This window comes from Ambystoma mexicanum, chromosome 11, assembly GCF_040938575.1.
Source record: "Ambystoma mexicanum isolate Mex_15411 chromosome 11, UKY_AmexF1_1, whole genome shotgun sequence".
NCBI lineage: Eukaryota > Metazoa > Chordata > Amphibia > Caudata > Ambystomatidae > Ambystoma > Ambystoma mexicanum.
The window spans coordinates 1,059,802,411-1,059,814,623 of record NC_090934.1 but is presented as its reverse complement, the minus strand read 5'-3'; the positions used below and the strand labels follow the sequence as shown (position 1 = coordinate 1,059,814,623).

The 12,213-nt window shown below is 49.5% G+C and overlaps 1 protein-coding gene across 1 annotated transcript in view; it reads right to left on the bottom strand.

The window, feature by feature from the left end:
* RHCG (Rh family C glycoprotein) overlaps window positions 1-11,922 on the bottom strand; it is a 265,077-nt gene extending 253,155 nt beyond the window's left edge. Inside the window, exon 1 of the mRNA XM_069624306.1 lies at window positions 11,418-11,922. Within this exon, the coding sequence (XP_069480407.1) occupies window positions 11,418-11,604 (187 nt within the window). The 5' untranslated portion in view covers window positions 11,605-11,922. The remainder of the gene's footprint in view (window positions 1-11,417) is intronic.
* Between the last annotated feature and the right edge of the window lie 291 nt (window positions 11,923-12,213).

Sequence of the window (12,213 nt, the reverse complement as noted above, 5' to 3'; positions counted from 1 at the left end):
AGGTATTCAGTGTTTCAGCTCCCTGCTGGCTCGCTGTCCCGTGATAATTGGAAGCTTTTAACCTTATCTTTATCTCCATTATAATGTAATGGAGACATACTTGGTACCTCTGACTGTTTCTGCTCCAGGCTAGGGGGTGGGGGGGCAACTATCATGTTGAAATTGGCCTGCGCACATCTTCAGCTGTGCCTGTATTCACCCTGCGATAAGACATAGCCCAGCAGAAAAACCGTGAGCAATCGTAGCCCTACCGCCCCACCTGAAACCCAGGCATCAGCCTCTGTGGGCTCCCTTTAATGGGCTTTGTTTGATCGGTATTGCAGAGCGCTCCATGGTCATGGCACTCTCCATTGTTTAGCGAACCTTATTTCAGTTCCATTGTAACAATACCAGTGATAACTCATCTTTACTAGGCACTCAAGACACACTTTAATATACGTGTAGTATAAAGTCATGTTCGTGCATGTACCTGTTCTAGAGCTTATGACTTAAACGAGTTCTCACTTGATTAACTCTGGTCTCCATATTCCAGTGGACCAATTGAGGCAATCATGGCAACGCTGATAAGCCTCCTTCCGTAAGCCAATCCAATTCCCCGTCACAGCAGGCTCAAGCAGGAGGACAGGGCGTGCCAATGAACATTCAGAGTGATGCTCCCTTTTAACACTGGAGTGTTATTGAGTATGGGGTATGCCAGCCCAGTCGGATGGAATGAAGGTTGAGGGGCAAGAGCTTCAGAAGCTAGGTCTATACATGGAAGCTGCATAAGCAGTGCATGCTGCACAAAGGCTGTCGACAAGTAGGGCTTTTACATGCATCATTTGCAATGCATTTGTTGCTACAGTAGTGTGGAACCAAGGCACTTCACACACAGTACTGTATGTCTAGTTCTTCATTACATGCCCTATTCACACAACATTTGTAACATGCAATATCTGTTGTCATCTGGAGGGGCGCCAACAATGCTTCCCGCCTGGGGTGCATTCTGGTGTAAGACCGGCCTGAATGGCAGTGCAGTGTGCAAAGAGGTGATAGGGAAGGGGTGATGTGGTGACAGATGAGGGGGAGAACACTGTGGCACGGTGTTCAATTGAAGACGAGAGCATTGGAGTACTCGGTCTCACTCACTCATTCACCACTTTTTAAAGAGAAAGAGTGAAGGAGAGCAGAAAGAAGCCCAGCATAGAATACATTGGGTGGGGCACAATTAAGGTTGGCAACAGAGGCGAAAAGAGGGAAAGGGGAGTTGTGGAGCCCTGTGCGCTCCTAGGGAGGTGAAGGCAAAAAGAAAAATGTAAATAAATAAATATCAAAATAAACAAATGAAAAGGAGCAGAGGGAGTTAGGTCAAAAGCCAGGATGCTGGTGACAGTAGCGAATTGGTTTTCATACATGATACGTGCATGTGTTTACCATGTGAAATTCCCTGAGAGAAAGGGGGAGCTCGTTAAAGACCTGGTTGTTGTCAAGAAGACATGTGGGAACGGCAGGAAATGGACGGGTTGAGGTACCGTGAAGGGTTTAGAGCACGGATACGAGAAGACCAGGTCAGTTTACAGGGGAGAGAGACGTACAGTGCTGGCGTCTATGCACCCGAGGCCCAGGCTGTCATACGACAAGTGGCTTTATCCTGGCCATTACGCCCCCCCCCACACCCTCTTTTTTCTTGGTCACCCTGCCTGGAATTGGTCAGCACAGGGGACAGCAGTCGACAACATGTTGGGTGTATAATAAAGCGGCAGGGTCCAGGACGGCCGCAAGTTCCGACATGATGGCAGTAGGCCGATGGCGCTCCGTCAAGCAGGGAGGGGTTGAGGATTAAGGGCCCATACGCCATTTAAGGGGGGTCACCAGTGCTTTAGTGGTTACAGTTACCCAGTTGTGACAGGGCACAGGTTTTGGGGGAATGAGTACGGGGAGGGTTGTGTTGGGTAGGCCTAGCGGGGTAACAGGAGGGGAAGGTGAGCAGTGATGTTAGGTCAGCTAAGGTGCAGCCGGAGATAGTGTAGGAGAAGAGGTAAAAGGGGGCTCATAGGGAGCAAAGGGGGATTAGAAACTCGTCCACACAGAAGTGGGTCTTTATCAGATAGGGGAAGGGATGCGAGTATGAACGCAGTGTCTGCACCCATGCACAGGGCCGGCCTTAGGGGCAGCAGCGCCCTGGGCGAATTGGCGCCCCCTCCCCGTGTGCCCCTGGTCAACAGAGGGCAGGCGGAGGGGGGGCGTGGCCAGGATGTGCCACTTTTTATTTTTTACTAGGAGGTAATGATGTGAATAGGGCGCCTCAGCACCCTATTGTTATTAAATGCGCTCAACCGCCGCAGACGCATTTAATAACAAAGGGGCGCCTGCCATGCCTTCTGCCATTATGCCAGCTCAGGGGAGCCCTTGAAAGACTCCCCCGAGCTCGCGTGGTGGGGGGCTAATGGTACTTTTGTTTTTAAATGCGCCCACGGGTGCATTTAATAGCAAAAGGCCATCTGTCGTGCCTTCTCCCACTACGCCAGCTCTGGGGAGCCCTTAAAAGACTCCCCCGAACTGGCCTTGCAGGGGCTAATAGTGCCCTGGGGGTGCACAGCACCCTGGGCGGTTGCCCAGCCCGCCCTCCCCTAAGGCCGGCTCTGCCCATACAGCAGGTAGAGAGTATCAGAGATTAGCAATGGTAGGGGGTGGTGTGAACTAAGGGGGCATATAGGTGAAACAAGGTAGGTGGAGGGCTAGTCAGAGGGGTTGCATAATTAGGTTCTCTTCAACTGAAGCATTCTGATGGTGTGAACATCATCGTCAAAGGAAGTTAACATAGGAATGGTGGCATGGGGAGGAACGGAAGGACACGTGAGGAATCAGAGCACTTGCACTGGTGACATTGGATGGGTCAAGCAATTTAAAGTAGCACCCAATAGAGGGTAAGGTAAGGACAATGGAGCAGGCGGGCAAAGGGCAGTAAGCGTTGGCAGGAATGAAAGCATGGAGACGTGGCAAAGACCATGTCAAGGAAGGGAACACCGGCACTGGCAATAGCCGGATTGGATAAGAATTTAAGCAGTATCATCCAATGGAGGTTAGGGATTGATAAGATAATGGCCTGGCATGGGGACAATAAGCCGCGCCACAAGGAGGAGTGACAGAGACGGGATCTGTGACCTTTAATGAGGGGAAGTGTGGATCTAGAAGGTGTGCATGACGGCACCGATGGAATGGAATGGGCAAGAGTGGTGGCATTCCGCTTTGGTATCAAGAGGGGCAATGGAGGGGAGTGGAAAATTGGGGACAAGTGCAGATGGCGCACGGGGTGGCAGCCTATAAGGAAGAGGGACGCACAGGTGGTGATCTCGCTGGGAGTGCAAATTAAAGGCATGGACAGAGGGTACGTGGGACGGCACCTAGTGTGGGGCAGTGGAGTTCAGCAGTCAGCTGGGGCATCGCAAGAGAGAGCACCGTTTATCAATGGCATATCTGGGTTGGAGGGCAGCCAAGGAAGCACGCAGTCAGGTTTATGGTTGTGGTGAGGCATCAGGAGCTGTTGGGCATGGGATGGTATCATTTGTGGTGTGGGGAGAGCCTTTTGTGTAATGAGCAAAAGCGGTGGTTTCTTAGGGTGGCTGTGTAATGGGCTTATTTAGTTCAAGGTTGTACAGGACTCCCATCCACCAGGGGGAAAAGGAGTAGACAGATCATGGGGGGGATAGGTTTGAGGACTTTGGAGGTGGAATGGTGGGCTTTAAGTGGCTCTGGGGGGGCTCTGGGTAAGGTTGAGATACAGTGTGAGGAATGGCTGGGGGGGTAGGGCAGACAACCCCTTTCACAAGAAGGGCATGCCATATGAACAGGGAACACCTCAGTAGAGCGTTAGTCCAGAGCGGCTGCTGGACAGGTACAGTTGAGTGCTGGTGGCAACATTAGCATTGGGGTAAAAGAGTGCAAGGGAAGTGTTAGGAGTAACAGGGTGTCAGCAGATTGATGCAGAAAGACATGCCATATGAACAGGGAACATCGCAGTCGAGCGCTAGTCTGGAGCGGCTGCTGGACAGGTATGGTTCAGTGCTGGTGGCAACGCTAGCATCGGGGTAAAAGAGTGCAAGGGGAGTGTTAGGAGTCAGAGAGTTTCAGCAGATTTATGCAGAAGGACATGCCATATGAACAGGCAACGCCTCAGTAGAGCGCTAGTCAGGAGCGGCTGCTGGACAGGTACGGTTGAGTGCTTGTGGCAACGTTAGCTTCAGGGTAAAAGAGTGCAAGGAGAGTGTAAGGAGTAACAGGGTGTCAGCAGATTGATGCAGAAGGGCATGCCATATGAACAGGCAATGCCTCAGTAGAGCGTTAGTCAGGAGCAGCTGCTCGACATGTATGGTTGAGTGCTGGCGGCAACGTTAGCTTCAGGGTAAAAGAGTGCAAGGGGAGTATTAGGAGTAACAGGGTGTCAGCAGATTGATGCAGAAGGGCATGCCATATGGACAGGCAACGCCTCAGTAGAGCGCTAGTCCGGAGCGGCTGCTGGACATATACGGTTGAGTGCTGGCAGCAACGTTAGCATCAGGGTAAAATAGTGCAAGGGGAGTGTTAGGAGTAACAGGGTGTCAGCAGATTGATGTAGAAGGGCATGCCATATGAACAGGCAATGCCCCAGTAGAGCGCTAGTCCGGAGCGGCTGCTGGACATGTACGGTTGAGTGCTGGCGGCAACGTTAGCATCGGGGTAAAAGAGTGCAAGGGGAGTGTTAGGAGTCAGAGGGTGTCAGCAGATTGATGCAGGGAACAGAATTGGGGATGACCTTATTGCTCATATGCTCTGGTTGATCTAGCAGGTAGAGCAACGATAATTGGTTCTGGGGTTTTGGGCCCAGTGGGCAAAGATGGGGAGAAGGATACTAGAATGCTGGGGTCTGGGATAGAGGTCAGCGCATGGAGGGGTCACGAAGAAGGTGGTGACAGCAGGGTACGGGTCAGATGGTGCGGGAAGTTGGATAAGTTAAGTTTGTTTGCATTTTAGAGGGAAAGGTTAAGGGGTATGTTTTCCAGGATATCAGGGGGCTTACGGGATATCGAAAAGTTAAGGTAGAGAGAAGTTGAAGGAAAGTTGCTGCCAGTTGCCGGTTATTATATCAGGCAGGGAGCAGGGGGAAGTTGACAGCAGGACATTTTCAGGGGGTCTTACGAAAAAGGTGACTACTTTGGGGAGGAGGATGGGGCAGCTTTTGGGTCACATCATTTTGGGAGGGGAGCTTTAGCTGTGGGTAAGAGGAGTAAGGATGAGGGTGAAGTGGGAGAATGGAACAAAAGGCTCCCACCAATCCCCTCTCGCCCCTGGCCTAGAGGATCACGGCCCAGGCACCCGCCACGAGAGGAGTTTGCCCATCTACCAGACGACCAAATACCCTGGTACAGGAACATACGGATGTGCCCACCTGCCTGCCCACCAGCCTGCCCTGCCCATGCCGACACCTGTGGCATGGATGGACTCGACTGAACCATCCAGCACTAAATCAACACATCGTTAGAGATGCCATGACGACCTAGCCAACGATCAGCACACCTGCGCAAACATGCACACTGGACACTCCCACACCAATCCACACGAAGAACATACTCAGTGCTATGACATAGGTGACGGACGTGCATCTTTATTATTTTCACATAGGTTTTTTAAAATGCAGAAACGCAAGACGCACAATGAACTCATCTAAAAAGCTTGCTCACGCTTCTCCTAAACTCATGCGCCATAATGAGAAATATACCGAAGATACGATACTGGGGATAAAACAATATGATACCATAACCTAAAGCGCCTGTGTATCAAACGGCTCCACCTATGCACCAGACCCAAGTAGGCCGCAAGCAAGAGCTTCCATGAACATTAAATGAGCAAGAGTTCGGTTGCTGACCCTGCAGAATGAGCCCGGCGAAAGCAGACAGTCAAGGGCGCAATGTTGCAAATTCGCATTCCGAAAGCAGACAGCCAAGGGCACAATGTTGCAATCTCGCATGCCGCAAGCCGACGTCAAGGTCACACCTGCAAATTAAGCCAGGCACACAGTGGAAAATGCAATATTAATTGTGCAGAATTCTACCTCAAACACGGTCCCACCTCACGTGACCAAGCCGAACCTGACAGGGTGCCAAGCCCAGGAGGAGGAAGGCGCCTGGATCCCCCGTTACAAGACACAGGCAGATACAATTAAACGACTCAATGGACATCTGCGGCAGTGGGAGTAGTTGGCCTTCCAGCATATGAATAAATCCTCACATTGTCTGCACATACCCATAGTGAAACATTGTTGCAAATGACAGGTGCACCGCGAGCTGGGAACGGCGATGGTCCCAGACTGGGGGGCTCGCGAGCGGACCAATCAGAACATGGGGCTTTTATCACTGACGCCATTAACATTGACCAATCCCCAGAGGTCTTCATGTAACAATTTTCATGTATCAAATTGAAAGGACAACCCAAGTATACCACCTGACTAACCCTTGACCACTAATAGTGCTTTCTATACGTATGCTATACTAACCCTACCACTCGAGGAACCAATCCAGAGTGGCGATAGGTTTTTTTGCTAACTTTCCCAAATGACGCAAGTAGCGCGTCATACTGAGGTAAAAAGGGCCTGCGAGCCCCACGATTGAGAGTGTGTCAGGACGGACGCGTACGATCCATCCCTGCCGTTTTGTTTAATAAACAGCAGAACCACCTTGCTTCTTGCGTGTGTCTCATACTCTATTTTTTGGGATATATGGGAGGAGTTGGGGCCTCCCTGCCCGGAGGTCCGCGGACGGCCCAGCCGACCCCGGGAGAATTTCCCCCCGACAAGGGGCTGGACATTTAAGTGAGGGGCATATAACTAGGGGATGTACAAAGGTTTATATTAAGGATAGGGTTGGTGCGTTGAATGTGGGAGGAACAGAAGGGTGGAGTGCCTGAGAGGAGACTAGGAAAACATGTGCTGGTGAGGGGTGGCAGCGAAACAACATGCAATGAGGGTTTCGGTGCACGACTGGGGGCAGCTTTGAAGATACATGGTGAGATGTCAGGGTGGATGCGCTGGAGAGGATTAACTGCTTTTATGTTATCGAGAAGTGAGGAGGGCCATGCCATGCAGGGGCAATCTCAGCTTATGTTTGGGGGTAGGGCTTAGTCAAGTAAGTGGGGGTGGCCCTCAGGAAGACTACTAAGAAGGACTTCATGTATTTGAAGAAGGAAGGACAGGGGGTGTTTTATTTGCCCGACTGCTGCCATGAGGGGTTTTGAGGGGTGCTGGAAAGCGGTGGGGGTTAGGCAAATGGCCAGGAAAGGAAATAAAGTAATGGATTTACTGTGTGAGTTTGGGGGGTACACGTGATGCAGCATCTGGACATTAGGTAAAATAAATTTAGCTCATTTAGGGAAGACTGGGTACACCTCATTATTTTAAAAGGGGAAGAGGACTATGCGATTGGTGCCAGGAAGATGGGGGAAGAAAAGTGTGTATAAAAGTAAATAAATAGATATATATTTTAAATTGTAAGGGAGTGTGGGGCAGAGAGAACACCCCTAGGGGGGTTTGTCAGTGTGTCGGCGGTCACAGCTGGTTAAAATGATGGTTGGTTGAAGCGAGGGGTATTATCATGGCAAAGAGGGTGGTTAGTGCTGTTCGGATGGACAGGCTAGCAAGGATTACAAGGAAGAGGAAGAGGCGGCGAAGAAGGACGGGGAGAGGAGAGGGATAAAGTTGGCAAAGCTGTTGGGGAGTTGTAGGGGGAAGGAATAATTGGAGGGAGGGAATAGGGGATGGGGAGGAAGGGAGCTTACCTAGATGTGTCAACGGTTTGGTTAGTCTGTAAGGTTAGGAATGTTTGTAAGCTGTGACCTGTCACATTAACGCAACTTTTTCCACTTATGGCGAGTCTGGGTGTTTTTGTGCGGTCTGGCCTTAAGATTCGTAGATATGAGTTATTGCAAGAGGAGGTTCACACTGCGCGTCACCAAGGCTGAACTTCGATTCCAGTCTCTGTCTTTCTCTCTCTCTCACTCACTGTCTCCCTCTCTCTCTCGCCCAATCATGATTGAGAAGGAAAATACTAGGGGATCTACAGCGGCCATCTGCTTAGTAACCAGGCATGCATGAAACGCACAAACCAGTTCAAAGGAAGATACTGTCATGGAGTGGCTCTTGCTCGGAAACTTCTAGACATGTATTATGTTGAGGACTGATGGGATTTGTAGTCCAAAACATATGCAGTCAAATTCAGTCAAATTAGGTCAAATTATGTTGTATTATGTTGAGGACTGATGGGATTTGTAGTCCAAAACATATGCAGTCAAATTCAGTAGACGGCTGAAGATGTTTACAGTCGTCCGACTTTGAGGAGAGGGGTTTGGAATACACCATTAGTTCGGATCTACTTGAAAGACGCAAACTCCCTTTATGATCTGCAGCCTAAGGACTGCTTTTCTCAATTATTTGTTCATATCTTCTTCCCTTTTTTTTGTGGTCTCCACTCCATGTCCTCTGTTTCTTTCCGCATGACAACCTGCTGCGCCATTCCTTTCTACTTGCCTTTGCCTCCAATCACCTGCTTTCTTTTGGTTTTGTCATCAATGTTAATGAAATGCAATTCGGGAGCGTGACATGGGCCCTCATTAGGACCCTGGCGTTAAGGGGTTAACGGCGCCGTAAAAAAGGTATTGGCGCCGTTAAACCTATAACGCCTTACTACGAGGTCCCTTTGCGGGATCCGACCTAAACGGCTGGTCTAGACCGGCCGTTAAAGTAGGGGCCTGCAAAGGGACTCGCGATGTAAGTACGGTACCGCAATTTGCGGTACCGTACTTACCGCCTTCCCCATTCCCATAGAGCCCTATGGGGCAAAAATGGGAATGGGGAAGGGCCATGGTGGCATGGGGAATTACCGCCCGCCAACCATGGAATGGGGTAGTAATTCCCCATTTCGCCATGGCGGACTCCGGCATCGACCATGGTGCTGATAGCACCATGGTTTTCCGCCGGAGTCCTAATGAGGGCCATGGACATGCTATTTGTTGACATTTTTTTTTATGAAAATGGCAGGTTCCAACATGAGTTTAAACATTGTCTGTTTCAATTAAGAGACACTAGCCAAGTCCTAGTTTTAACTTTGCATTCTGTGACTTGTAGTCCTAGATTTATAATGGGGAAATCTAGGATTACATGTCCCAAAATGCAAAGTTAAAACCAGGGCTAGAATTGCAGATACCAAATGGAATGGATAATGCTTGCAAGTATTGTATCCCATGTTAAGTGACATTTGATATTTTTTGGCAGATGATAGCATTGTGGGATAGGTAGCATAAATCAATCCTGAACGAAGAGGAGAGTAGTCTCGAGAGCGGATGTTATAGTTTCAACCCCTGTACATGCAAAGGCACTGGGCCTCATGATAAGTCTGGTGGTGTATCGTCGGTAAATCCGGTGGGATACCACCAGACGGTAACACCGTGCACCTGATCTGCCAAAATTACCGGCATATTACAGGTGTCAATAATGGTAGGTAAATCCTCCAATAGAACACCATGGGGGAATTGCCGGAATTACCGGCATTGGTAATATGGGTGCCGGTAACACCTGCTGTTTTTTGCTGGTGCAGAGCCTGACGTAGCTCCAGCTCTTTGCTGGAAATAAATCAGGCCTCCCCACTGGCCAACTTGCAGTTTGCCGGTCCGGAAATAAGCAGGTAAACCGGAATTACCGGTATGTTAATTCCAGACCACAAAACTTATAATGATCCACTGTGTTTCTCATTACCCTTATATCTTGATACATTATAACTTGTATACGTTTATACATGCAAAAGTGTAATTTGTAGGCAGAGTTTACTTGTTCACGAGACAGAGATGAAAGTGAATGATTTACACTCTGCATCCGTCCCTATGTGGCAGTTTAAAATTGCGTGCATGGGACCACGCAGCGCGTAAGTGCTAAAATTGGTGGTCCCCTACATGCAATTAACGTTATAGGAAAATGAGGCTGTTGGTGTCCAGCCAGTAAATAACGCACCCTGCCACCCCCTCCCCCAGCTGCCATATGTGAAATGACCGCAACCAAGGTAACTATGGAAAACTCAAAGGAGAACCAAGAAAGTTACATCTTCTCAACATTTTACATTCCCCTTATCATCTGCAAAACCCACCTCATGCAAAGGAACTCCAATGCAACAAAGTAAGCTTCATTTGCACTATTTGCACCACCCTGTGAAATTCATGCTCTCTTGCTCCAGAAAGAAATAGTTGTACTCAGTGCTCTAGATAAGATTTGGAAGTGGGAGTATTTTACTCCCTACTTTTTTAAGTTGGGAGTACAATTTTTTAGGGAGTGAACATCTAAGTCCAATTCCCAATGAGACTCAAGCGAGTAAGCATGTGCTTTCACTGAAAAACAGAAATGTTTTTGGGATATGTATTTCTTTGCGCCAAGTTATTCATACACATTAAAAGAAACATGTTTACTTCTTCCAATCGGGCGGTTAAAATAGCAGTTTCTTCCGGTGGTACTACGTGTACTACTGGTCCAAACATATCCATGGAGCTGTGTGGGGAAAAGCACGGGCGCGAGATTCTACATGCCTTTAACCTTTTTTTGTTGAGGGTAGTTTTACTCCCTATTTTTATATTTTGGGCGTATTTGCCCATTTTTAGGGAGTAAAGGTGACCGATACACCTCTTTTCTTTAGGGCTGGAACTTGTACTACAAATACAGCAAACATCGCCCCCGTCCCACATCACAAGCAATTTGCAATTTTACACCAGTTTTTGAGCAAAATAGCAGTAGTAAGAATATGTATCTTTGCATCAGGACAATTTTGACCCCAGTGCAAAAGTCCTGCAAACAAATTGCACCACATCGCTGCCCATGTTGCGCAAAGGCACTGCCCTTAGCCTCGCTTTACGCCAGGTGGCCTGGACAGCCCGGTTCCATTTCTCACTTAGGACTGGGCCACATGTGAAACATATGTAAAGTGCCCAGCCCAATTCGGGCGCATTCCAGCTCTAACGCGCTGCGCTGCCTTTGAGCTACGAATCCGTACAAATAACCCAATGCAAAAAAAAAAAACGGATGAGAAATTACCTTAATTTATTTGATCGAAAATAGTAGGTATTTTAGTCCCCAAGTATTGTAAATAAAGGGTTGTGGGTGGGCTAAGGGGATAAGAGAGAGGGTCCGGGCCGGGGGGACTCCCCCTGAATTATATACAAAAAAAAGTTTAAAAAGAAAAACACAATTTTCATTTTTCGGTTAGAAAATTTGGTCATTTCTCTATTCTTTATCCCCCCCTCCCCCAAATGATCGCGGATATCACCTGAGCTGGGCTCACGCTATGAGTAATACAATTAATAGCGCATAGAAGGCTTTAAGGAGCCCTCTCCATGCCCTCGCACACAGCACGAGTAGGAACACGGGCACTTACTTGGGTACCTATAATAAAAGTCGTTCTCGCTTTCACTTGTGATGTTGTGTTGCTTCATGTACTCCGGCCAGAGGGGGCTGGAGAATTCATCATAGCGCACAAAGATCCCAAACAGGATGATCATGGCCACCTCCCACACGAAGCAGACCACGGGCAGCCCGATTCGCATGTTCGTGTTATTCGGCATCGTGGCTTCTATCCCGACCACCACGGAACGGGTCAAGACGTGCGCTCCCACTCAGTTCAAGGATGTCTCTCTGGCGCGCTCCCACTCAGTTCAAGGATGCCACTCTGGCCGGCTTTGCATTCCTCTAGCTAAGGCGCAGAAGTGTCCGAGAGAGCGCAGAAGTGTCCGAGTGATGAGAGCCCGGGCGTGCCCTGCGGTTTCCCAGCAGGGAAGCCTGGTGCTCTTCCTATATAGGTACATTCTGGGGTGCGCCTCCCCCTGGCCTCGTTTAACTGCAGGCGCCGCACCTTTTCCCCTTTTCGTGGGTGGAGACTCAGTGGGTGAGCGCAGAGCTCAGAACTTTGTTGCCATTGTTTGCGAGGCTGCGACTGCTGCTGCCTGCACGAGGACCGCTGCCCTGGATGGAGAGAGGTGTTCGCCGTGCCTCTAGGTCGCCCTGCACATCTGCCGGTGCACCGTACCTTTACTAAAGCCGAAACCGGGAGTTCTAATGATATAGCAGCCCGGCGTTTCAGCCATGTGTCTGCGGCTCAGGGTCCATTCGGGGGGCTGCGCGGGCGCAGCGCCGCAGCCCTCAGCCCTTTCCCAGGGCGAGGATGTGTGTGTGCG